Source organism: Cygnus atratus, chromosome 3 (genome assembly GCF_013377495.2).
Source record: "Cygnus atratus isolate AKBS03 ecotype Queensland, Australia chromosome 3, CAtr_DNAZoo_HiC_assembly, whole genome shotgun sequence".
Taxonomy (NCBI): Eukaryota; Metazoa; Chordata; class Aves; order Anseriformes; family Anatidae; genus Cygnus; species Cygnus atratus.
The window spans coordinates 16,153,577-16,178,820 of NC_066364.1; the positions used below are offsets into that span (position 1 = coordinate 16,153,577).

General features: G+C 40.5%; 1 protein-coding gene and 1 long non-coding RNA gene across 3 annotated transcripts in view; both read right to left on the reverse strand.

Moving 5' to 3' along the window:
- The window catches only part of TAF1B (TATA-box binding protein associated factor, RNA polymerase I subunit B), a 51,200-nt gene extending 26,621 nt beyond the window's left edge, over nucleotides 1-24,579 (reverse strand). The window contains exons 1-8 of one of the 2 annotated variants that reach the window (XM_035543034.1): nucleotides 24,291-24,579; nucleotides 23,387-23,485; nucleotides 22,800-22,887; nucleotides 20,828-20,925; nucleotides 20,438-20,533; nucleotides 19,731-19,863; nucleotides 16,080-16,236; nucleotides 9,350-9,449 (exon numbers count right to left, since the gene is read on the reverse strand). In XM_035543034.1, the coding sequence (XP_035398927.1) occupies nucleotides 9,350-9,449; nucleotides 16,080-16,236; nucleotides 19,731-19,863; nucleotides 20,438-20,533; nucleotides 20,828-20,925; nucleotides 22,800-22,887; nucleotides 23,387-23,485; nucleotides 24,291-24,308 (789 nt within the window). In that variant the 5' untranslated portion in view covers nucleotides 24,309-24,579. Of the gene's footprint in view, nucleotides 1-9,349; nucleotides 9,450-16,079; nucleotides 16,237-19,730; nucleotides 19,864-20,437; nucleotides 20,534-20,827; nucleotides 20,926-22,799; nucleotides 22,888-23,386; nucleotides 23,486-23,759; nucleotides 24,123-24,290 lie in introns of those variants that run through there. The other variant, XM_035543033.1, reaches the window with a different exon arrangement.
- On the reverse strand, nucleotides 13,103-15,887 carry LOC118246170 (uncharacterized). The gene is made up of 2 exons (XR_004778093.1): nucleotides 15,804-15,887; nucleotides 13,103-14,111 (listed from the first exon to the last, which is right to left on the reverse strand). It is a non-coding gene; the product is annotated as an uncharacterized LOC118246170 (long non-coding RNA).
- Nucleotides 24,580-25,244: the final 665 nt, after the last annotated feature.

Below are 25,244 nucleotides of genomic sequence, written 5' to 3' on the forward strand. Positions count from 1 at the left end.
AATTAGCCTGAAGAGCAGGATGAATACCCACAGTTTTCGTACCACGAGAAACAATCGCCATGAGATTTCTAAGGATCTTCAGTGGCCAGTATTATGACTCCATATATTCATGTAAGCTCACGTCACCGCTACAGAGTTTACCCAGAATATCTAGCCCCTGGCTCTAAGCACTGAGACAGGCAGGTCCGAGCAGCCAGCTCTGCAGCCATCCTGATTAACAGAGGCCTTGCAGACATCGGGCTGTGCCCCGTGCAACTCGGGGTTTGAGCACAGCCCTCACTCCTTCCTGCCCGGCAATACTGCTCATCCCTTTTGTTAGGTGGGAAGGTACACATTTTCTTCCTGTATTCAAAAGGACAATGAGAAATAACGTAAGCTTTGTTCTCGGTGCAAGTGGGAAGACCTACGTACGTGAATGAGAGCAGCACGCCAGCTCCACGAGCTTGCCCAGCCCTGAAGGAGAAGAGCTGAGTGAAGGTGAGGAGAGAGGCATCAATACTCTAGGAACAGGCCCTCTTCTTGACTGTGTAACCTACTCCAGTATCTAGGTCCTATCTGTCTATGTTCAGGCATTTCAAACCCAGTAACATATTTTATCAATGGGATATGCTCCCAGTTGCGTAAAAGAAAACAGAAGGAAGTCAGAGTACCTAACAAGAAAATGCAAACAAGTGTTTCCATCATTAATAAGCCAAGCAATATACTTGATACATAACTAATAAATATTACCTATGTGTTATTCAGTGCTGCAAATTCAAAGCACTTGTTTTCAAGAAACCCATAACGCTGACCCTATTTCTATTCAGAACATACCTGTATTATTCAACCAACCCTAACAGCATGTATTACATAACCCCCGACGCTTTAGAACAATCTGGCAGAGATTATTAGAAATGAATGAGGACTGAACACCAAATACCTCCAAAATTGAGCCATTAGGCTTGAAACCTGAAGACTATAGCCAAGTCCTGGTTTTGGTTGTATACAACAGGTAATCTTCAAAATATTGAGCAATCTTCTTTTCTTTATCCATGAGAAATCCTCCGATGCTACATTTTCCTCCAGGCTACCTGACAATTCTTCTGCCCCCAACATTCACAAGGAAATCAAAACCAGGAGGCGTCTTAAACTTCTTAAACTTGCCAGTTAAATTTACAAAACAAAATTGCTTTTACTATGCTTGAACAACGCTGAGTTGATTCAAATACATTTTTGTGGCACGTCCCCATTTAATCTAAACCAGTCCTTACTAAGCAGCTAAGTTATTAGATGGTGACAAGGCAAAAAAATGTTTATGGTTCACAAGCATTAATAACTGTACTCCAAGTGCAACTGCCTATAACCACAAGAATTAGAAACGGGGGCAAAATCTGAGGTTCAACCAACTTTGGTTTGACATCTGCTGCCATGGTAAAGCTCAGTAATATTTAACCACGCTGTAACACAAAGGATTACTGTTATAGGACCACTGTGAACCTGGAAGAGAAGGGGTCCAGCTTTGGGTAGGAGCAGGATATAAATCCTAAATTTAAACCTTGTTCTCAAGGATGGTAGTAAAATATACAAAAAATCCCTGGCTCCCAGACATAAAAGCAGGTGCTTTAGACCTCTCAAAATACCGTCTTGGTCAGTCACTAATACTCCTAGACAGTTCCTGCTTTTTATTTTAGGATAACAGAATAAAAGGAGAACACAACCAGAGGACCACAACTAGGCAGAACTGACTGCGCAGTACTTAGGGACAATCTCCTGGATAAAAGAGGAAAGGAACAGCTCCATAGCTGCTCTGCAATGAAACAGAAGGTAAAGGCAGCTAAGCAGCAAGGAAAGTACAAAACAACAACAAAAGAACCTCCACTTGCAGTGCCACAGGTAAGTCATGAAACAAATAGGAAGAAAAAAATCAAGCTTGTTCTGTAGCTGGAAGAAGAACATGAATCCATCTCGATCAAATGATATGTAAGGAAGAGAAAATTTATGTCTGCAAAAACGTACAGCAGTATCTGATAAAATTAAGTGCTTTTCAAAGGATAGGATCAGAAAATTTACACACAAGAAGCTTCAAGGAAATAACTAAGGCGCTCTCTGAAACACAAATGCTGTTTTTTAAATAATCCTAAGAAATTCTAAAGATCAAAGGACTCTCAGCATTAGTATTTAAAAAGAAATGTAAAAGGGGAGATTCAGGAACTCTAGAATTATTAGCTTGGCATGGATCCTGAAGAAAACAGTACAGTGACAATGGGAAAAATGGAAGCTAAAAATATCTTGTCAGTCAAGCAGCCTTTGCAAGGTCATAAGAGGAGAGAGCCGATTGAAGCTCCAGCTTCAATCCACAGGAGCTGCTGCTCTGAAAAGACATTTTTCTTCTTTCTGGAATAGCTCACAGATATAAGGAAGCCAAAATCGAACACCACCAACATCACAAACAAACAGAAAACCACAGACACACAAACTCAATGGAGGACTCATTATGGTACTCTGAACTCAAAAATAGCCTCTCCGCTGGAAAACAAAGCATGCAGAACTAGTGAGCAACAAAAAAACTATCCTTAATAACACAGAAAATCTTGGCTAATTAATCTCAGAAATCAGAGCTCTAAAATCATCAGGAGAAGTGAGATTTGATTGAAGCTGACACAGAAAGATGGGGGGCAGAAGGATTAGTGACATATGGATACTAAAGTGCTGCTAAGAATAAAATTAGAGGGAAAAGAAGGTAAAGAGAAACCGAAGAACAAAAAGAAAATATAAACTGTAGAATACTGTAAAAGAAGAAAACAAAGAATTAAGAGTTTCTAGGCAGTGTAGAGAAGAGATCATCTGCCAATGTTTAAAGCAAGCCTCTCACTCCTAAATAAAAGAGGAAGAATGTAACAATAACCACTAGAGAGGGTATGTGTGCAGACATGAGTGCAAGGTATACACTCCTTCAACTCCAAAAAAAATAAAAATTAAAAAATCCAAAGCATCATACAGAATAAAACGCTCTGCACTAAAGAAGCACATTCTGAGAAGAGCTAAAGGAGTTCTCCATCCCACTTGAGAAATACACTATGGTACCTACTTGCACACCCAGCACTGGTGACCTTAAGGAAAAGGCAGGCCCTGGATGAATTACACCTTTTCTTAGGGCACCAAATATATGTATTGCTTTTCAAGCTCTTCCTTTTCCTATCAAAGCCAACATCGGATGATAATGGAGTATGAATTAAAATTTTTATTGAACTGAACACAATGGAGAACTGCCCAGAATTACCGGTCTAATGACACAGACAAAACCAGACATCATTTCATGTTGAATGATGAGCTATTAACCACGAAAGAAAGAAGGTATCAGGGAGAAGAAAGAGACAACAAAAGGCCTTTCAGTGAGGCTGAAAAATAAGAAAGGAAAAATGAAAGATGAAACTACACAAATATAGAAAACCACTGTACAAATGAAGAAAAACACTTAACTGGAATGAAAGATATATAAAAAAAAAGGAAAAAAGCTGGTACAGACAAGTCATATCAATTCAGTGTAATATAGGAAGCAATGGAAAAGGTGGGAGAAAATCCCATGAGTTTTGTGATGATTCTCCCCCTGTCCACTGCTGTTTTCTGACACACACAACATACTGCTGCCACTTTGCCAGGACGCATTCACAAATTTCGCATAGGCAAAGGTAAGGAAGACACTAACATCCATCTCACCTAGGAGTTTAGAAAGAATTTCTGTATCATGGGGACCTGAAAATTATCAGTAAGAATTATTTACGGATTGAGACAATAAGGGATGGAAGTAGAAAGATTTTTCTGTCTATAATTCACCTAAATAGTGCCTCCGTTAACAAAGCTAACTTGGCAGTAGGATGTGTCAAGTATAATAATGCATACTAAGACAAGCAAAAAGTAGCCTGGGTATTTATGTTCACGTGTTACAAGGTCAAACCTGCCTAAATAAATTTATTATAACAGGCAACAATACTCAGAAAATCATTAAAAAAAAGACATAAGAACAAAATTAAATCCTAAATCAAAAAAAAAAAAGGAACTAATTTAAAGATAGAGGTTCCTAGACTACAAGGTGTATCAACACCATCCTGGAAACAGCAAAGTATTCCATGGCCCCCTCAGGAAAGGTTTCCAGCAGACAGAATTGTGCAGCTACCTCAGTCTCGGGGGCCGGGAAGAGAAAGGCTCTTACAGGGAAGCCATTCCATCACCACACTCCAGGGCAGAACCAGTAGAAAGGGGAACGAGGGAACCGCCTATTCCTTCCACCTTCAAGGGCAGGTTGGTGGGCAACTCTGAGCAGAACTCATCAAACACCCACTGAGCTCGATTTTCTCCTAGCACCCCACCCCTCAGAAAAAAAAAAAAAAGAAGTTTTTCTTACTAGGGTTAGGGTTAGGAAGAAAGGAGTTATTATAATGGTGGCGGAGAGACTGAAGGCAGGGAACCTCACTGAGGTCACGCGTCTGGCCCCCCGCCAAGTCCAGCTACTTGCGCATCTACAGCGAAGACCATTCCAGGAGCTCTTCGGAACAACAGGATCTGAAAGATATTTATGAGACTACACCTATCCTGTTCCACACAGCACATACTCCAAAATGACGTGTTTGTTATCTCCAATACTTTGGTAAATCGAGTTGCCCAACAGCCATGGGAGTGACCTGCTACCTATAGGTTTGCATGTGCGTCAAGAACATGAGAATCAAAACCAAAAATTATTTCTGGATGCACGCATGCACGAGATCTACAAGGTGTTAAGAGTAAAATACGCCAAAGACTAATGATTTTTTACAAATGAAAGCTAAAGGTAAACTTGAGACAGCAAAGCAGAAGCACCTTGAAGGTACAAACAAAAGGATTACACAAAAGTTAATACGGTATGCAGACCCTGAGTCAGAAATGTAAGGAAAAACAGACCTCCGGCAAGGACAAGGTGTTGCTAGCTCAAGAGAAAACAGATGCTTGCGATCAGTTTTATATAAGGATACAGATTAAACTCCTAAAAGCAAAATAGAGGGGGCGTATCTTCGGGACGTATCCCTACTCCAAGCAGAAATGGAAGAAGGAATGTGTGTGGAGATGCACTGGAGGACAGATCCTATCAATAACAACCTGAAATCAAATTAGCCACACAACTTCATACATACTACTGCTAATTTACAAACCAGCTGTAAGTCTTACACTAGCAGGCTTTTAAACAAACAGACAGTCTCTGCAGTAAGAAGGAAACAAAGACGGTATCTACCTAAAAGAGAAAAGATGACTGCTCGAAGATGTGTTAATTATTGGCATATGCCTTAAGATCAGCAGCAATTTAGTATAGCGAAACAAATCATAAATAGGAAGAAAAAGCCTTGATCTCCTGTGCAGAAAAAACAACAACAAAAAACAAAAGTATTGTATTCTTTCTTGATGCATAAGAAAGTTTTTATCACAGGGATAAGAGCACATGGACTCTGCTTTACCAAAATGCAGTTTTGCAGCGTAAGATAAATATTAGCTTTTCTTTTACTGTTTTGGGAACTCAGAATTTGTTAATTAAGAGCTAAGCAGGAGCTTCCTGCTACTGCTGCTGTTAGCCCCATGAACCCTCCAAACGCACATTGAGGCAAAACCCATTTATCAGATGCTAACTTGTAACATACAGATGATTTTAATAGAGTAAGGGGTAAATAGGATGTCTAATCGAGTGAAGGCGTACAAAGGCGAGCATTGGAAAGATGCACGTCTATGGAATACGGATAAACAACTCATTTCCCATTTTACACAAAGTTCTTCAATAAAGTACTGTTATCTTTCCTAAGTGCTACCTCTCAAGTATTTAATCTCCAGCTAGACCTGGCACATTTATCTCACAGTTACGCATCACAATGAATATAATATGGAGATATGGAGAGGCAGAGGCTCCATTTCTCTCTCTCTTGTTGTTTTTTTGTTTTGTTTTGTTTTTTGTTTTAAATGAGGCAATAACACCCAGAGTTCTACACACAGGGATGCCAAAACCAGTAACCTTTGTAGCAGGTATTTTAAATAAAGCTCAGTATGGACAGAATGACAAATTATGCCCTTCTTATTAGATGTTCCTTTACTAGATCACAAAGGACTCTTCTGCCACCCCAAGGCATACTGCACCACCAGAACCATGGCATGCTGGAGGTTAGAAGGGACCTCTGGAGATGATCGAGTCCAATGCCACTGCTCAAGGCCAGGCCAACTACAGCAGCTTGCTCAGGACCATGTCCAGTCAGGTTTTGAGCATCTCCAAAGATGCAGGCTCCACAATGGTCTTTGGCAGCCTGGTCCAGTTTTCAGTCACCCTTACACTAAAAAAAAACAAACACATAAATCTTATGTTTAAATGGAAGTTCCTGTATTTCAGATAATGCCCATTGAGTCTTGTCCTTTCACTGGGCACCACGGAGAAGAGTCTCACTCCATCCCCGCTCCTTCCGATCAGGTGTTTACACACTCAACTATATACCCCTGAGCCTCTTCTTCTCGGGGATAAAAATCCCAACTCCCTCGACTTCTCCTTGTATGACAGATGCTGCATCCTCTAATCTTCTCCAACTGCTAGACTGAAAGCAGGACAGCAGAAAACCAGCAGTGATAGAGACTCCATGCCTGTATTACACATAGCACTGAAATCCATCAGCTGGAAAGCCTGAGACTAGTCACGTTCCATGCATGCAAAATAATAATACTGAACGACCTATGGTTAAAAAAATGTTTTGTGTACATACACACACCACTACACAGATAGAAAGTAGATGTGACTCACCTCGTCGTATTTGTTGCATTTATTTTTTCTAAAGCTACGATAACTTCAACCTTGTACAAGTTCAGCGTATTTTGGGTATCTGGGAAATCGTTACTGAAAAAAGATTTTTAAGCCACTGAGAGTGTCTATATGTAAGGTGAGCCTTACCAAGTTCAGATTCATCTACACTTAACTGATAAAATAATACTTAGTATGACTTTCTTCTTGATTAAAATTTGTGTTGCATCAAGTTAGCACAAGACACAAACACAGTAAAAATTGGTTAAAAGAGAATAAAAGGACAAAATGAATAGTCTTGTCAGATGTCTAGATTTTTTTTAAATGTCTGCAGTTTACATTCACCAGACTTGAAGCAAAACAAATAATGGCATTAAAGCACCTTGACTTGCCTGGTTAGTAGTGATCACAATCTGATAAAAAGTTTTTTTGAAGATAATTGCCTATAGAATATTATATACAGAACACCAAGGAGAAAAGAATGCAGGCTGTGTTTGCAGAACAGAGTATTACACAATCCGACTTACTGCTCCGGGACAATCACCTTGTCTCTTGAACGTCTCAAAACTCAGATGTCAAAACTGGATGCAGTAAGCTACTGGTGATCTCAGTGCTGCAACGAGCAGAAAGATCAGTTCTGAAACGTGAGATGTAGGGAACAGATTGAAGGTTGTTGGTTTTGTTTGGTTTGTTACTGTTGGCTTTGTTTGTTTTCGCAATTCTTAGCTCAGTGATATAGTCAAAAATGTTAAACCTAAACAAACCCATGGATGCGTTACTAAAGGAGCATTTAAGGTAGAGTAGGGAGCAGATATTCCTAGAAAGAGAAATCCACTACAACATTACAGTAGCTGGAAAACAAACTGTACGATATCAAGCTTAGAGAATTTATGCCTCTTAATGAAAACAAAGGTTAAGAAATGACTTGATTAGTAGGCATATCCACTCATGCTGGCAGAAAAGGCGGGGGGAAAGCAAGTATCAATACCAGAGACAAGGAAGATTTTCTGTGTCATGCACAGGCCACCAATTCAGCTTTTAAATCGGATGTAATTTACTGTAGGTTAACTAGAACATTACACTAGATAATATCACTCATGGTGAAACTTTAAATCAAAAATCAAATGAAGTTAACTTTTTTTTTTCCCCGGTTTGTGAAAATATTAAAGTATTTATATGTTATGCATATGTTTCAGACAGAGTGTGAAGTGGCTATACTCCCTCTTCCATACAAAAGGTGAAATGAGATTAAATCGACCAGCTTGTGGGTCTCAAGTTGTGACGTCCAGCTCCATGCCAAGCCATTACACAACCAGCGGTGGAGGCGCGCTATGGAGGGACAGCAGAATAATGCAAACCTACAGTTCTGGGAGAAAGCAAGCTAACAGGGACTGATGAAATCAGCTGCAGGACTGGCATCAGACACGCCAGGCCAGAAACACCTCCATCCCAAAAATAAACAGCAGGTCTTTGAAGGGCAATTGTCATCTTCTCTCTGTACATCGGATCTCCCCACTCTGAGACGTAGTACAAGTTCTAGGGTCACAATTTGTCGGAACATTTCACTTGTATTTTGTAGGATCACGATTTTAGTTTGTTCATACTTTGACCAGACTAAATTAAAAACAAAGTTCTATGTAACCATTTTGAGAGGTTATATAACATCTCTAAAGGATGGAGACAAAGAAGGACAGAGAGATTGAGAAGTAAAAGTTAAAAAAAGAAAGTTTACAACCACAATTCAACCTGATGAATCTTTTCTATTATGGAAAGGTCTAAGAGAAAGATTCTACAGACTAGCTTCTGAACAACCCATGACCTGTTGAATAAAGCTACATGCTGGAGAACAGTAACACACTTACAGCAGCAGCATCACTGAGGACCTTGGCTACAAACACCTTCCAGCAGATGAAAACCTAGCTTTTCCTGTCAGCAGAATTGCTGCTTTCTGTGCTTGAAAGCTAAGCTTTTATTTGCACGCCTCAAAAATCCATAATTAACTTTTTTTTTTTCTTCTGGAACACAAATAACAGTGGGCAACCATCAGCAGAATACACAATAATCCTAAATAAGGGACAATTTACATTTTACTCAAGACTGTCTATCGCCTTGCAGCCTCCAGAAGGTCAGTAATTCCCTCACGCAGATTTTAGGTTTAATATATTTCAACCAGTACAGCAAGAAACAGAACAAAAGATGGTATCTAAACAATACTGAGCAGAAATAATTCTTGTAATTTTACACAAATAAGTTAAAGAGACACGATATTATATTGCCCTTAGATATGAAACCAAATCCTATTTCTGAATGTTCCAAGTGCAGTTCTGAATACCTTTTTCTCCGTAAGTACTTACTGATTTTGTTTTAACTTAGGTAATCAGCCTAATAAGACCGGCTAAAGATTAAAGCACTCAGAGTCACTGATTGCACTGCTTTCTGCACGGTCTCCAATAATGTGAAACATGAACTCTACAAAGTAGGAACAGATTTCATCAATTTATTAGTACACTTAACCAAAAAAGCCACAAAAAAACTTTTTTTTTTTTAAATCTATAATTTTAAGGAAAAAAATACCTCGACACAAAAGATCTTAAGATCAAGGCCATATAATTTCATCTTCTCTGGAAAATCCTGATAAACGTTCAAATATGGAATGTGACCTTCGACAACAAACCTGCATAAAAAAAAAAAGACCAAATCAAAATAGTATTTAGTGTAACAAAAGCACATTTATTCTAAAATTAATCCACAAATCAACTTCTGATTTGAAATAACATCAGCTTTATGCTGCCTAAGCAATTCTATCTGAAGCCCCACACTCCTAAATGCTCCACTGTATGAAAACCAGTTCAATCATTTAACAGGCCTTTAAGTTCAAGCTCAGATATGACTGACAAATGACAATGTTACGGCAATAAGCTTACAATCAACACGCTTGCATACAGTTTGTTCTGCACATTCTTCAGCTACTGCATTTTTGAAACTGCTTTAAGCCTCCTTCGAGTGTTATGGAAGCTTTCTTTCAAAATTCTGAGGCTTTAGGTAGATTTTCCAAATTGGAGATTAAACACTTTCTGCTGGAGGAGGTTAGAGCGACAAAATATGGTAAGAGGGACATCGCAGAATTACGCACATGTACACAGAAGTGCAACTCAGTTAATTACTCTCTGTAGTCTGATTAAGAAAAAGTATTATTTTAGTATGAATTGAAATTATTTTGTACACTCACAAAATACAAAATCATTTATTTTGCATTTGCACTGAAATAATTCATCTTTGTTTAAAAGCTGGCTTTGGTAAATGGTTTACAACAATATTTTGGATTTTTTTTTTTTTAATTTTTACTTATTTATTTAATACATCTATCTGATGGGATTTAACAACAGGTACCAGTAAAAAGCCACCACCACATGTAACCCCTGCTCTTATCCAGCATCTTAGTGGGCTTTTACACCAGGCAAAGCAAGCACTGGAGAAGCATGGACCTTTGCAGAGGAACAGGCACTACCCTCATGCCAGACTGATGCCTGTTAGTGGTCTCCCACAGGACTGAGTTAGAGCTGCCTTCCTGGCTCTTCCTCTCCAGAACGATTTTGTTCAAGTAGTAATTTAAACCGGAATGAGTTAGCACTTCAAGCAGACCAGATCCTTTTCTTTAAATAATATTAGAGATTCGAAAACAATTTTCTCTTCTGCCTGCTGTCTTCTGCACAACATCCCTCTGATCTTGCGAGGCAGACCAGCTATGTCTTAGCCTACAAACTCTGCAAGCTCCTCGTGGGTTCGTCTGGTGCTTGCCAAGCTGGGCTTTGCTCCCGCTCCTGGCGCGGGGCAGTCCCTAAAGGCTTCCAGCCCTAGTCAGGCCCAACCCACGGGCAGACAGACCAGGTTCCGCAGAGCACAGCAATCTCTTGCTGCCAAACAAAATGCGTCTGAAGAAAAAAAACACAACAACAACAAACAAGAACGAGGCAGAACAATGCCTTCGCTGATGATTCAGCTCTCTCCTCAGCCTGTTGCAGCGCACAGGCTCACCGCTCCTTCTCCAGTACTGCACCTCCATCACCACTTGCTGCATATCACAGGGTATGTGCAGGGAAACTGACTAAAATTCTATTTAAAGGCTAGTTACTGTGAGAAAAGGTTATGGTTAAATCCCCTTTTTTAAGCATTTTTAACTGAATATTGAATTAGAAAAATGAATTTAAAGCAATATTAAAATGATAAGCGCCTCTCAATCAAAGCTGTTTCTCAGTTAGAATAAACCCAGCATTTATAAGGAGTTCTGAAAAACTACAGCAATCTGAACAACCACACCGCCTAATACTTTCTACTTTAAAGCTCTGCATATTGGTCTCTAAAATGAAAAGATGAGGGTCATAGCACAAGATCCTTTCTATATCAAATCATGCGATGGACATTTTGCTAATTTTTTTTCTTGCAACAACCTGTGCAAATAGTATTTCTGCATCCCAAACGGAAACGTGTGCTAGTCCGCATGTTTGCTGGGTTGTCATCAAACCCAGCATCAGCTGCTCGTCCTTACCACCCTGCCAGATCTGATGAGCAGCTTGCAGGACAGCTCCTTGCTCACTTTAGTCAAGGTCAGCAGCAATGAGTTGAAGAACTGAAATCTGAGGGATGGCTTCACAGCACGGACTGAGACAACCCAAAAGCTCAGTGTAACGAGTTGTAATTCCCTCCTCCTGGTCTGGCCGCGTGCTCCTGTTGCTTATCATCCTCTTCCACAAATTTACCTCACAACAACAGGCAAAGAGAAACTTTGCTGCAAGAAAAAGAAACTCTACTGCAAGAGAAAGAAAAGCTGTGTGTGTATTTCCTGTCTTCTAACAAACTAAGGCTCGTGGGTGGCTTCAAAAAGTACTAGAACTGGCAGAGGGAAGGGGATACATCACAAAGCCAGGAGCAGAGAGGGGAAGCACGACCTTCCCCTTTCAGCAACAGCGTCCCATTACTGGCTCAGCTGAACATAAGCTTTGATGGACCCTTGGGAAGGAGCAATCACACAATTAGCTGTCAGATCTGAAGAGGCAGCACCAAGAAATTGAGAGCGGCAGCCTCCTGAGCCAGCACAGCAGCAGCTGGAAGAGGACAAACAATCAAGGCCTTAGGGTGTGGTGCAGTTACGATTGCAAGCGAACCACCCTAACAGCTTGCTGCCTCCAAAATGGGAAATCCCACCCTCCCTTCTGTCCTCTGCATCACACTCCTGTCTCCTCCCTGCTGACAAAAGCACTTGTGTGACTTCTCAGACAGGGGATTAGATTGAAAACTGGGCTTTTGTTTTCCAGGGTTTGATTTCAACCAGATAGACTTCCAGACTCAGCTGCCTGCACGAATGTTATTGCCAGCACGAGGTGGAAAGGGACAGCCGTGCAGCAAATTACACTGCACTGAAATGTCCAGTGAAACCTTCTTGTGCAAAATTAGTTTTCTGATCTCCTTTCAACTAATACACCATAAGGTGGGTAAGTGCTAGCACCCAGGGCAAGAGAAAAGGCAGCAATATTTACCAGAAGCACATCCTTACTTTGCAATGGACGAGTGATGTCTACAAACATGGTGGGGTATTTTTTGTTTCTTTGTTTAAAAATTTAATCAGAGAATCATTTAGGCTGGAAAAGACCTCTAAGATCATCTGGTCCAGATTTAACTTATCATATCAAAGCACTGCAACTGTGTAAAAAACAATGACATCTTTCCTGAATTTGCCTGAAATTACTGTCTCTATGCAAAAAAAAAAAGTGCTCTTCTCTCAGGTGAAGAGTAGTTCTTATGTTCTAAAAATACATGAAACAGCATAAATACCCTGTTATGAATACAATGTACTGATGATTCAGGATGTTAGAACTTACTCCAAAAGCCTAGATCTGGAATACCACTTGAGAACAATTTCTACTGTCTGCTCTTCTTCCAAACCTGTCATTTCACAGCCAGGCGATCCAAACACTTGTAGGACTACGTTGTATCGGTGAAGTGCTTGAAAACCTGAATGGCGCACACAGTAGGCAGTCCGTGTGCTTGTAATTACAGCAGCAGCAGCAGCATGCATTAGTCAGGCCTAAGTGTGAAAAAAAATCCTACGTCCTCTGCATACTACGAGGAAATGATGCATCTGTTAAAGCCACACAGCAATGCCACAAACTGATTACAAGTTTAGTCTTGCCAGCGTAGCTCGGTATAACCTCATTTGAAAGGCATTATTTCGCAGCCTCACCAAGTCTAGCATCCTGATTTCTTTTTTTTCCACAGACCCACAATTTTATTAATTATTTAGATAAATAAAATACCACGTATCGAGCACTGTGAGATTATTCGCAATGGAAAAGGATTTAATTTGTTACAGACTGGACCAGAAGGCTGTTAAAATGTTATTCTTAAATCAAAATGTGCCTTTCGGAGAAGGTAATTGTAGTGTTTTTCTGTTAAGTGTGTCAAGCAGCAAGGAGGAGTGTATTTTTGGTGCTGTAAATCCTTTAAAAACTGGCAGATTGCCCTAGCATGGTGCCTAAGCATGTGTCACAAGGGAGGAGCGGGAGTCAGCTGACTTCAAGGTGGGGAGAAAACCAAACTGAGGACGAAACAAGGCAGAACTTTTAAGCACTGCTGTAATTCAGATGGTTTAAATAACACAATTTGCCTATACAGATTTAAAAGGCAGTGCTGAATCTTTCATGTTTTTCTCTGCATAGTTTTCATCTCTGGTCTGTTGCTATTTTGATCTGCGTATCCTACTGCATGCAAAAATGTTAACGTTGTCTGATTTTTTGAACTTAAATATTCAGAAGTGAGAAAACAGGAGCCTTATGGTAGTTCACGCAGTTGAGAATTCTTTCCCCTTCTTCATCAAACTTGTGAAAGACAAAGACCTTAAGGGTAGGGAGGGAAGCATGATAATGTAATTACAGCCTTATACAAGTATCGTATCATTGTAAAACTTTGCAATACAAATGGCATTCTTTCAAGCATCACTTTTTGCATTTAATTCAGTCGTATGTTCAGTGCGTTTAAAGTCGTTGCCCACTAGATTCATGCACTTACAAGAGTATTAAACCCATACGTTGTACCTAAATTAAGTGATGCATTCGCTTTCAAATCATCTTATTTCAATTTCCAATTATTAATTTCTGATTACGGCTCTCTGCTGTATTCGATATCTGATTTTTTCTCTCTCCTTTTCCAGCTTTTTTGCTGCTTACACATTTCCTTTAAATCCTTTCAAGCACTTATGCTGAGCTCTGAAGGATCTCGGTACAAAGGATGTTTCTCCAGGTTCTGCACCAGTTGCTTGGATCTCTCCTGCAGTCCCCAACTTCTGATGTGCCAAACACAACAATACACCATTAATATGCAATCAACAGTCCACCCAAGCACTGCCCTTTTTTTCCTTCCTTTTTTTCTTTTTTATAGAACAAAGGAATGAAAGAAAAACAAAACAAACAAAAAAAAAGACAGTATCATACTAAGACAGGAACTTGTGAGGACGTATTTGCCTAGTATGACCCCCACATGCTTTCCAGAAACAGTTTCCAAGGTAGGAAGAACGGACCCAAGAATAGATATTTGACTTTTCTCTCCAAACAGGATGTGCTAAGCAATAATTCTTTATTACTGTGCATCATATGCTCCGTCCTAGTAACTGTAATTTACTACTTGGATTTTTGCCATATATGTGCATTATCAAGACGGCATTTTTGTATTCATTTTCTAATCATTGATAAAAAATACAGAGTAGGCTACAGTAGTTCTGACTCCTGCAGAATGTCCTTAGGGAAGTACTAGTCAGTAATAAACTTGTTTATCGAAAGCCACTTTTGACTTCTACTACTTCTTAATCTATTTAGTATTTACTTCTGTATTGCAGTTTGAATTCTGAACGCTGTGGCATTTTGCTGAACATTTTACAAGCATCTTTTATGCAACAGCATACCTAGCTATGCAAATATGCAACAGTTTGTGTGATTATCATTGATGAAGGCAACAGCCATCCCCTAAAGTTAAATCAAAGAATTAGATATTGTTTAACATAGAAATAATTTAGCCAGTATTAACTACTACATTTAAGACGTAGAAACATCTCCTTTCTAAAAAAGGCTCAGAGAAGAGTGTTCTTCTTGTACTTCACTCTTAGAAAGCTTGTACAAAGCTAGAAAAGCGGAGGGGGGTCAGCAGTACAGGGGGGCAGAGGCCATTAAGGAAGATAAGACTCTGGGATAAATCAGTCAGCCTTTCAGCACCAATACTAGTTATGTGCACCATATACGTTACCTTGTCTTTTAGCCTACAGGTTATAGATTTGAAAAAATCAAAATTAAAGAACTGAAAGCTGCCATTTTGAATGAATCTTGAATAGGTTTCTCCTCTACCTTGTCCCAGTGCAATTTGGATCGCCCACTTACAGCTACTTGATCTTCCTGCTCCTTAAATTTTGATTAAAAAAAAAAAATCTCCCAATTGTTTAAAAAATATTCACTATTTCGACACTTGTTAACAAGGAGTATCAGCACACAAAAAGGTCTTCCAAGGCAACTCCAAGAACTCCTAAATGTAAGCTATTTAGGCCTGATTTAAAGTACTTATTACTAACAACAACAAACAACTACAAACATACTTGACAAATTAATTTTCATTCCTTACGAAAATAAGGAGCGTGTTCATATCCATGTTGTAGGGGGTAGAAGGGAATTGCATTGTCAGCAGTACTTTGATGATCCCCATATTTAGCACCAAACCCTGCTGTTAGAACATTTTACATCTACTATATTAACAGCTCTATTATTATGAACTCTGATGATTACAGATAAAAAGATACGAAGACAAAGAAGGACCTCTTATATTAACTTCTGCGTCCCCACTCCAGAGCGTGAAGCTGCCTAGCTGCCTTCCAGATCGCTGTATACTGCTGGCATTGTTTGTATGATGACACTGACGTAAGTCCTAGGGAACAGCTACTCATTTCCTGGCATGCTGACAACAGCAAAAATAGCAAAAACGTGACCATACACACCTCCAGCGAATCTTAAGAAATTTCAAAGGAGAAGGATAAAGAGCTTCTGTAGCACCAAACCCTTGTAGCTTTTTGAGATTCACTGCAAGCAACGGAAGAGAATGTTTTCAAAAAGCAGCTTCGCAAATGACGTTGGAGAAAGGATAAGGAAACTACTCGTCGGGGACTTCTCACTGTCACTGAGCAAGCAACCAACAGGGCAATTGTAAAGCTCTAATTAAAAAAATATATATTATTTATAAAAGCAACAAATATTTCACTGGAGACCGTTCATACCTTAAGAGATCAGATAACGTCATCGGTTCTCTCAGCCAGAGCAATGCCATGTAACACAACGAAAGGGTCATTGGCATCGACATCCTCAGTTTCTCCTTTTGATTCTTCATTAAATACAGTTTACCATCTACCGATCCAGAGCACATAGAGGTACATTCTTTGGTTTACGTTAAAAACGAAAAAGAAAAAACAAGTAATTAATATGACATACACACAATCTTGGTATACAGAACACAAGATTAAGGAGCGCACAAGGACCATTGTTCAGCAACTAGTAACATTCTCCAATCGTTACTTTGCAGTAGCTTGGTTGTTTAGGTATTTTTGCTAATAAACAGCTTAATTAATTTATTCATCTACCATAATGTGCAAGGACAACCTGTTTAATCAAGTGAAATAGCAGTTTATGAAGACATTGGACCATATTCTGAGACAAACCTCACTCTGGTACCCATAAAACCAGACCATTCAGTGGGAGCTGCACTTAAACTTGGAGCTCTAGAAAGCTGTTAACTCCTATACAACATATAACTAACAGTAGTCATGAGCTGGGAATACTATTTTCCCTTTGATAGATAAGGGAGCAGTGGGAAAATGAGGGCAAATTCTCTGTGCTTAAATCAATACCTTGGAAATAGGGATTAAAACAATTTTAGACTTCAGCACTTTAAAGTCTTAAAGTTAGTTGTGACTTGTGGTCAAGTCAGAACTTTAACAAGAACACAGTCTACACTGCAGAGACTTTACTGAAGTTATGGTGTGTATCCATCTGCCACAAATTCTCTAGCTGTGGAAAAGTAGGTATTATTTTAAAAGAAAACTAAATTAAATGAAAAAAAAAGCTTCAGAACAAAAATGCATCAAATGGTAAAGAGGGTTAAAACAAACAAACAAAAAAGCAGCCACAAAACAAGCAAACCTCCCTACATCCCTACTGAGATGAATCATTAAAAAATGAGAAGCAGCAACAAGAAATTTAATTTAGGGGAGTGACTTCTGAGTTAGGAACCTTTTCAGCAGCGAAACCTTGGAGTTCAGGGAAGGAGGAAGAGAAAAAGAAACACTTCATCATGAAGCGGCCAGGACAAATGAAAATGTTTTGTATTTAAAGCACACCAACGTAAAACACCAGCCTCTGTGGAGGCTTTCCCCACTGTTTTCCCACACGTTGTTCGCCTGTTCAGGCAGGAACAGTGAAGGCTGGATCCCCAGCTCCCCACCTGGGAGCTGCAGGGCCACAGCAAGCAGCCTGAAAAAAAAAAACAAATTTAAAACTTCAGAGGACTTGGTAGCTCCGCGGTTATGCTGGTGGGTGACAGCCAGGTCTGTGAGGCGTCAGTGGTCAGCAAATACAGGTGTGGAGCCCACTGCTACAGAGGAAGACGCTGCAAATATTGCATTTCTGAGCCAGAATTAGGCTTTGATGCCACCTACCGGCTCCTATAACGCTGGTCAGTAGTACCAGGGAGGCAGCAACAAGTTAGAAGAGCCAGCTCACAGACACTCCTCATGCAGACTAAGAAATGGTCTAGATTAGAGGATCCCGTGATGTCTGTTGTGCATACGTGCGCTGGAGAATAAAGGCAGGAGCAGCAGCTAATCCTTTTAGTCAACAGTTTCACCTTTTACGTGGACACGTGCTTAAAGGCAGCTTCGTGACTGAAGCTTCATTATTAATTTCGCATTCAACTCAATTTAAAATAATCCTCATTATATTTGTGGCCTTAATGATGGCACACAATTTCCTTTTATTTCTTGCAGCTTATGCAAGGCATGACAGCACACAATTACACACATCTAATAATTTAAGGGTTTAATAGGCTTCCCTAGCAATATCTCATCGCTATACTCAGTGGAATTTGCTATTATCCCTACACAAAAATAACAAAAAAATAAATAAATTTAAAAAAAAAAACACTTGCACGTTGGAGAAGCTTCTTAGGAAATAAAGAGTGTTGAATCTGTAGCAATAAAAAAATAAAAACAGCACAGGAGAGGAAACCTCTGAATCTTCATAATAATTTCTGGTCGACTACAATATATCTAGTATTTCTCGTGTTAAATTTCAATATACAAACAATTTCTATGCTTGTTTTATTTCTCCTAAATGTACTTCTAGTGTCACTAAGCTCTTATCCACTTCAAGTGCTTTTAGTGGAACAGGTATGGCTACTTGAAGGTGAATTCAATCTGAAACAACCGACCAAGAACAGCATGTTAAATTGTGGCCTATCTTAAGGCTATGTAGCTATTCTAAAACTAAAATTCCAAATATTATTCTAAATTATTCTATAAATTACTGTAAATAATAAGAGACACAAGTACTAAGGAAGAAACAAGTTTCTCTAGACACAAAAAAGGGAAGAAAATTCAATGGAGTATTTCACTAGAATTTTTTCACTAAGTTCTTTCCTATTCACACAATATGTATTTGTTTAACACTCAGGATCTGCAATGTGCATGAACACCCAGATTCTTTACCTAAAAATCTTCTCATTTTAGTGCAATAGGATGAAAAGTGTTTGCATTACACTGGCAAAAATTTGTCACCATTTTTTGCACCATTTTTCCCCACCTCCACTTCTATTCAGAAGTCTTAAAGTTTCTCAACATTTCCAATTGCTGCAGATCAAGTTTCTCATTCTATTACCATTTCTGGACTTTATGAAAAAGAGAAAAATGTGAAAGAACAAGATTGCATTCTTCTCAGGGTAGACAGGCAATACCACAGAAGAACAGAAATAGGACGGAGAGAGGACCACATAACATGGGAAGAATAAACATAGAAACAGACAAAGAAGGAAAACGTAAGCAAAGAATAAAGCAAAAAAAGGCAAAGAATCAGAAGTTTAGAGCAAAACTTTTCAAATATGCCTTGAAATGGATTTCCAGTATCAGACATTGCAGCACTGTCTGGCATTACACTTGCCCAGCACCGAAGACTCCAATTTTCTATAACATTTAAATTCAAATCTTCATCATTCTGTAAATGCTTTCAAGTTGATTTGTGGGCAGAAAGAAGAAACTGACGCAATGTTACAAGAAGAATTTTGATAAAAGAGGCTATACGGAAAGCAGTAAACAGAATGCAGAGACAAAAAAATACAAAAATACCAAAAACACGAAGGAAAAATATTAGAAAGATAAACAAATACAAAGGGGAAAACAAAAACAAAACAAACAAACAAAAACAAAAACCACAACACTATAATACTTAGAAGAAAAAGAAACGAGAATCAACTCTTATTTTTTAACTTGGAAGTTGTGACTGACAACTCTGCTGTTAGTTTAAGTGCTTATTCTTTAGAACCACAGTGTTTGTGAACATCTAGCTTTGCAGATTAATAGCACTTTTTTTCCCCACTCCACACAGGACGCGTGGAGCAATCTGGTTATAAAATACCTTCCTCCTGCATTTCCAGGCCCTGTTCAACTGCCATCTCCTTGTAGGAAGGGGAAATAAAATGAAATAATAAAAAGTCTTCTGCTTCTGGTAGAATATGAAGTACCCCAGTGGCAAATAGGACTGAAAACCATGCTTTCTAACCACACGTCAACAAGTTCTTCCAATTCATTCTACACAACTACACAGAGGATGTATATGCAACTCTACAAAAACAGTTTCCAGATACTTCGGGTCATTGCTCCTACCTGAGACCTTGCCACTTGACGAGGCAAAGCTGCAATCTGTCTGTAGATCTCCATCGCTTTCAGAGAGAGATAACAAGTGAAGGAGGCTAGGTCTCTCTGGTTCACTATCCATGTCTGTACTGCTATCACACACCTGTTTTTGTAAATAAGTCTCAGTATTATCTACTATTAGTTACTGTTTTAATCTGAATAAACAAAATAAAGCATAACAGATGCAAGATCTACAGTAAATTAAGTTAAAATGCGAACAGCGTGGATTTAACTTGCTTTGTGAATCATGAGTGTGTAACGAAAGCCTACAAAATATTTTTTAAATATTTCTCAGCTCAAGACAAAATAAAAGAAAAAAGATTTCTAGTGATCCCATTACATTCCAGTCTGCTACAATAACCAGAAAGTAGGCAATTTATAGAGGTAAAGTGTGATGAAATAAGTAACTTTGGAATAACGTATTTTTTATTATAATTTCTGCTCTATCTACATGCAACGTATGCCAAGACAAAAAACTGTTTTTAAATAAGCAACTTTCCATATTCAGAAGTATTTGTTTCTTGAAATGGAGGAAAAAAATAGACATGTGGTACCCCATTTAGAAGATATTCTTCATGAGATTAACGTGAGCTAGATATATAGCTTAAACAAAGGTTTATGTTGCTGCTCTTTAAAAAAATATCCCACATCTCATGCGATCTGAGCTTTTCACTTACTGATAATGTTTTGACAGCTTCACCAGCTGGTCTGTCGCAATATGCCTGTTGGCTCTTCTGGAGGTAACGCCTCCAAAAATTGCACAGAATTTCATCCTGGTAAATAAAAATGGACAATGATTAGTGCAAAGTTTAGAAAACCATTAATTTCTGAGAGAACAGAGCATAACTGCTAATTCAGGAATCTGAATAATATTCCAGCTCTGACTTCATTACCTCCAATTTATAAATCATGTTTTAAAATTACCAGGAAAATTCAGTTTGTTTACATGTGCTCAGTAGTTCTTTAAAAAGGGGGTTATCTGAGTCACTTGCAAAATTACAGTATTTTTAAAAACACCCCTGGTTGCACACTCATAGTATGCAGAACTTACGCTGATCTTTACATACCTTCATTTGTGGACACACTCCTAGTGCTTCCAAAGCTTCAGCTTGTTTCTTGAGTACAAGCTGAAAGCCTTCGCAAACATACCATTCCCAGCCTTCCTCTAATTTAAAAAAAAAAAAAAAAAAGCAGCTTTTTGTTTCCATTATAAACAAAAAACAACAACTTATGCACACTTATTTCCACTTAATATTCTGATCCAGGACAGGACAGAGACATGTCTCCATTAAGTAACTTCAGATCCAAGAGCAAAGACCAGCTACACTGAATATTCCATTGCCTTCCATTTATTCAGTCTTAAAAAAGAAGAAACATTACTGATCAAGTGCTTTCTCTGCACATTTCCCAGCAATAATATGTTTCACAATAATTTCTAACATGGCATTTGAAATCGAGTGGAGAGTTGTCAAGTGACCAGTTTTAAAATAGCTGAGAACCTATCATTAAAAAAAATTAAACACAATCTTTTCTTTTCTTTCCCATTCCCAGTGCAGAAAACTGGAATACATTATGTTGCAGCGGTAAGTCAGGGAAAAACACAGCATCACCATGTTCTTTACCGTTGTCTCTCACTGAATCATACAAACTTAAACGAAAGTTTCGCAGCTATTCAATGCTTCTAGCATATCCCAACAAAACATTAATTTTGTAAGGAGTGGGCCTGTTCCAAACCATTTGCTATTTCCTCAGACAACGTGATATTTACTTTTCACCCTTACCTCTCCATATTTGCTAGTCCCTTCTACAGGCTTTTGGTCTTAGAAAATTTCTCTGCATTTCCTAACTTCCTCTGCATTCCCTCCACGCCTGTTCTTCATTTTTGTTCCTTCCAGTCGTGCGTTGCCTCTCACCATCCTAGAAGTTATCTGCCCAAAGTTTCTACCCTGCTTTAATGACGTTAGCTTTACCTGGTAACCAGAGATACAGCTACTCCTACAGAAGCAGGAAAATAAGCTGTCATAGTGTAACTTAACTGCACTTGCAGAAGGGACTGTATGTAGGTAAGAATTTCTTTCTTAAGCACAAGGGATAGCTAATGACAACCCCAAAAGGAGAAGTAAAAAGCTCAAAATGTCACACAAATCAGGCTTTAGGAGCAATACAGGATAAAGACAGGTGGAGATATTAAGGTTGCTCCCTTTTTCACTCCTCCCTTCGCTTTCCCACAATTGTTCTTTTCAACGTAACGCAGTAACCTACTGCCACCACAGTACAGTGAAGATAGGTTAGCCCATCAGAGATAAAAATAACCCCACACTTCATTTAGCATTGTAATGCATTTTCGCTCTTTGAAAGTGACCACAACAGTAAAACTACTACCCAGCACTCACAGCGTACGTTCATAGCTACAGCAGCAGCCTCACCGTAACACACACAGCGTATCACCATATGCAATGACTAGCGTACTTCTCAGTCATGAAATTAAAAGCGTAGAAGTGACTCGGGAGGAAAGATGTAACGCTGCACTACCTTACTCTAGCTATTGTAACTGTATGAAATCTCATCCACATCAGTTTCTGTGTAGATCACAGGGCCAAGTTCCTTCAACGCAAGCTGAACTTACATTCCTTGGAGTCAGAGCACTGTCACATCTCACTCACAAAGAGAGACAACTTTTCTCTTTTGCGACAGTCGTACAAGGAAGAACCAACGGGATCACCACATCTGAACGAATGCCATGTGTATCTTCAATGAGTATCAGCTTGCACAAATCAAAGTGTTGGTAAGTAACGCACAGCTCTGCTCAATGCAAAAAATCCACCACCAGCTTCACAGAGGCAGCTGTGCCTCAGGAATTCACTGAAGCTGGGGCTGCTGAAGGTTCTGCCAGCATCTGGGGGATGTATTATGTTCCTGATCTTAGTCTTTTCTAGCTATTTTTGGCCATTGTCAAAGACAACGTGTTAGGTGAACCTTGAGTGAACCGACCCAACGCATTCACTCTTCAGCAGAATACAGAGAGAAGCACATACGTACCACTTTTTCCCCGATTTCTTGAGCCTTTGGAGATTGTCTGTATTCTTGCATTACAAATAACTTCAGTGTTTACAACATCTCTAGTTCTCTGCAAAACAGTAATAGATGTTAGCAAGAAAAAGGCCAGGCCTAACTTGCGTCAGTTGCTCTATCATAAAACAAAATGGAGGAATTTGTTCAATTTTCCTAAACTAAAAAGAGACAGACATTTTTCATTCAGAAATACCAAAAATAGAGAATAACTATCCTGGACACAGAGGCGACATGCAGCAGAGTTTGCCTACACCAGTACTGTACTGAAGTGCAGCAATATCCATGACATACTTTTCAGGCACTCAGACATCATACCAGCAGTACTGCTACAGCAGCACCATGTCTTACACTGGCTCGTTTTAAACTTTATGACTTGAAGTAACAGTTGTTTGCAATAGCGTTCAGTCAAGCATTAAAAAGGAAGAATCACAATACTGCCTTCAACTTCTAATGTCAAGGAGAGAAAACAAATATTTTCTTATATAAAACAAACGAATAAACAAACAAAACAAACAAAACAAACATATTCGAAGGTCAGTAGCTTAGGTTTTTACCTCAGTAACATTGTGGCAAGTTCTGCAATAAAACCTGCCTCCATCAGTAAGACCCCAGTTTACTTCTGAACATTGTGCACAGCGTTCGTTGAAATCTCTCTAAAAGGAAAAAAACAGAGTTTCACATGCATTCAGATACAACAAGTAAGACTACTACTCGGCTATTGCAGAGCTTTGGAAATTATTTATGGACAAGTAAACACGTGCCCTTTATCTTAGCTCGTGTAGATAACAATCACAGCATTTGCTGTTAGCTGCAGGTAACTGAAGAAGCTGGCAAGATACTTGTGCACATGAATTTTAGTATAAGGGGGATAATAATTCACACCTAGGACACTGGGCATGCCACGAGAAACAAACAAAAAACACCTACCAGAAATGAAAAGGGAATAAAATAAGACAGGAAGCAGACACTGAGAGGTGAAAGTAAAACTAAGCTTCCAGAACCGTGAAGAACCATGTGGAAAAAAGCGTGCACGACTGGGTGATGTGCCCAGGAGGAAGGGGTACTTCCAGGAGAAACTGGGGAGAGAAGGGAAAATGAGGGGAGAAGGAGGACAGAGGGAAACCCTCAGAAAAAGGAGAAAAGCGGGGGGGGGGGGGGGGGCTGCGGCGTGTGCTGGGGCCGGGCAGCTCCCTGCGGGGGCTCTGCCGCGACTGAGAGGACCCTAACGGGGCTGAGGGGACCCTGCCCGGCTCGAGGGGACCCTGCCCGGCCCGAGGGGACCCTGCCCGGGCCTCGCCCGCCGCCCCCGGCTGCGCTGCCGTTCCCCGCGGCGCCTCCGCCCTCCCCCGCCACAGCCGCCGCCCGCGGCCCCCGAAGGGCCGCCGGGGAAGCGCCGCCGCCGCGCTCGGGCTCCGTCCCCAGGCGCAGCAGCCGCCCCCACGGCTCCCGGAGCCGCACCGTCTCCTCCTCGTCCATGCCGGCAGCCGCCGCGGAGCCGCCCCGGGGCTCCCACCATGGCAACCGCGCCGAGCCGCCCCGCCGCGGCCCGGCTCGGAAACGGCAGCCCTGGTCCTTGCGTTCCGGCCCCGCTGCTTGTCCGGGAGCCTCCTGGGCGGCTGCTCCGGGGTTATGGCCCCCGCCGTGGCTCGGTGGCGTTGATCATGGCTGGTGGCGGGTGTCTGAGGCCGTCCCGCCTGCCCCAACGCCCGGTGGCCCGTCCCGCCGGTATCCCGCACCGGGGTGGGATGAGGGCTATGAAGGGGGTGGTGGAAGGGCTCGTCGAGGGGGTGGAGGAGCACACATGGTCCCCGGGGGGAGAGAAGGACACTGAGGGGGCATGGGGGGTTCCTCGCTGAGGGGACATGGATGCTCCATCTCTGTGGGGACATGGGGTGCGTCACCGAGGTGATGTGTATGGATGCTTCACCTCAGAGGGGACATGGGGGCTTCACCTCTGAGAGGACACAAGGTGCTTCACTTAGGTGATATGTATGGTTGCTTCACCTCAGAGGGGACACAGAGGCTTCACCTCCAAGGGGACATAACGTGCTTCACTGAGGTGATATGGGGACTTCACCTCCAAGAGGACATAGCACACTTCACTGAGGTGATATGCATGGATGCTTCACCTCAGAGGGGACGTGGGGGCTTCACCTCTGAGAGGACATGGGGTGTTTCACTTAGGGGACATGGAGGCTTCAGCTCTGAGAGGACACAGGGTACTTCACTGAGCTGATATGTATGGGTACTTCACCTCAGAAGGGGCATGGAGGCTTCACCTCAGAGGGGACATAGGGTGCTTCATAGGATGCTTCACTGAGGTGACATGGGGACTTCACCTGCAAGGGGACATAGCACACTTCTCTGAGGTGGTATGTAAGAATGCTTCACCTCAGAAGCGACATGGGGGCT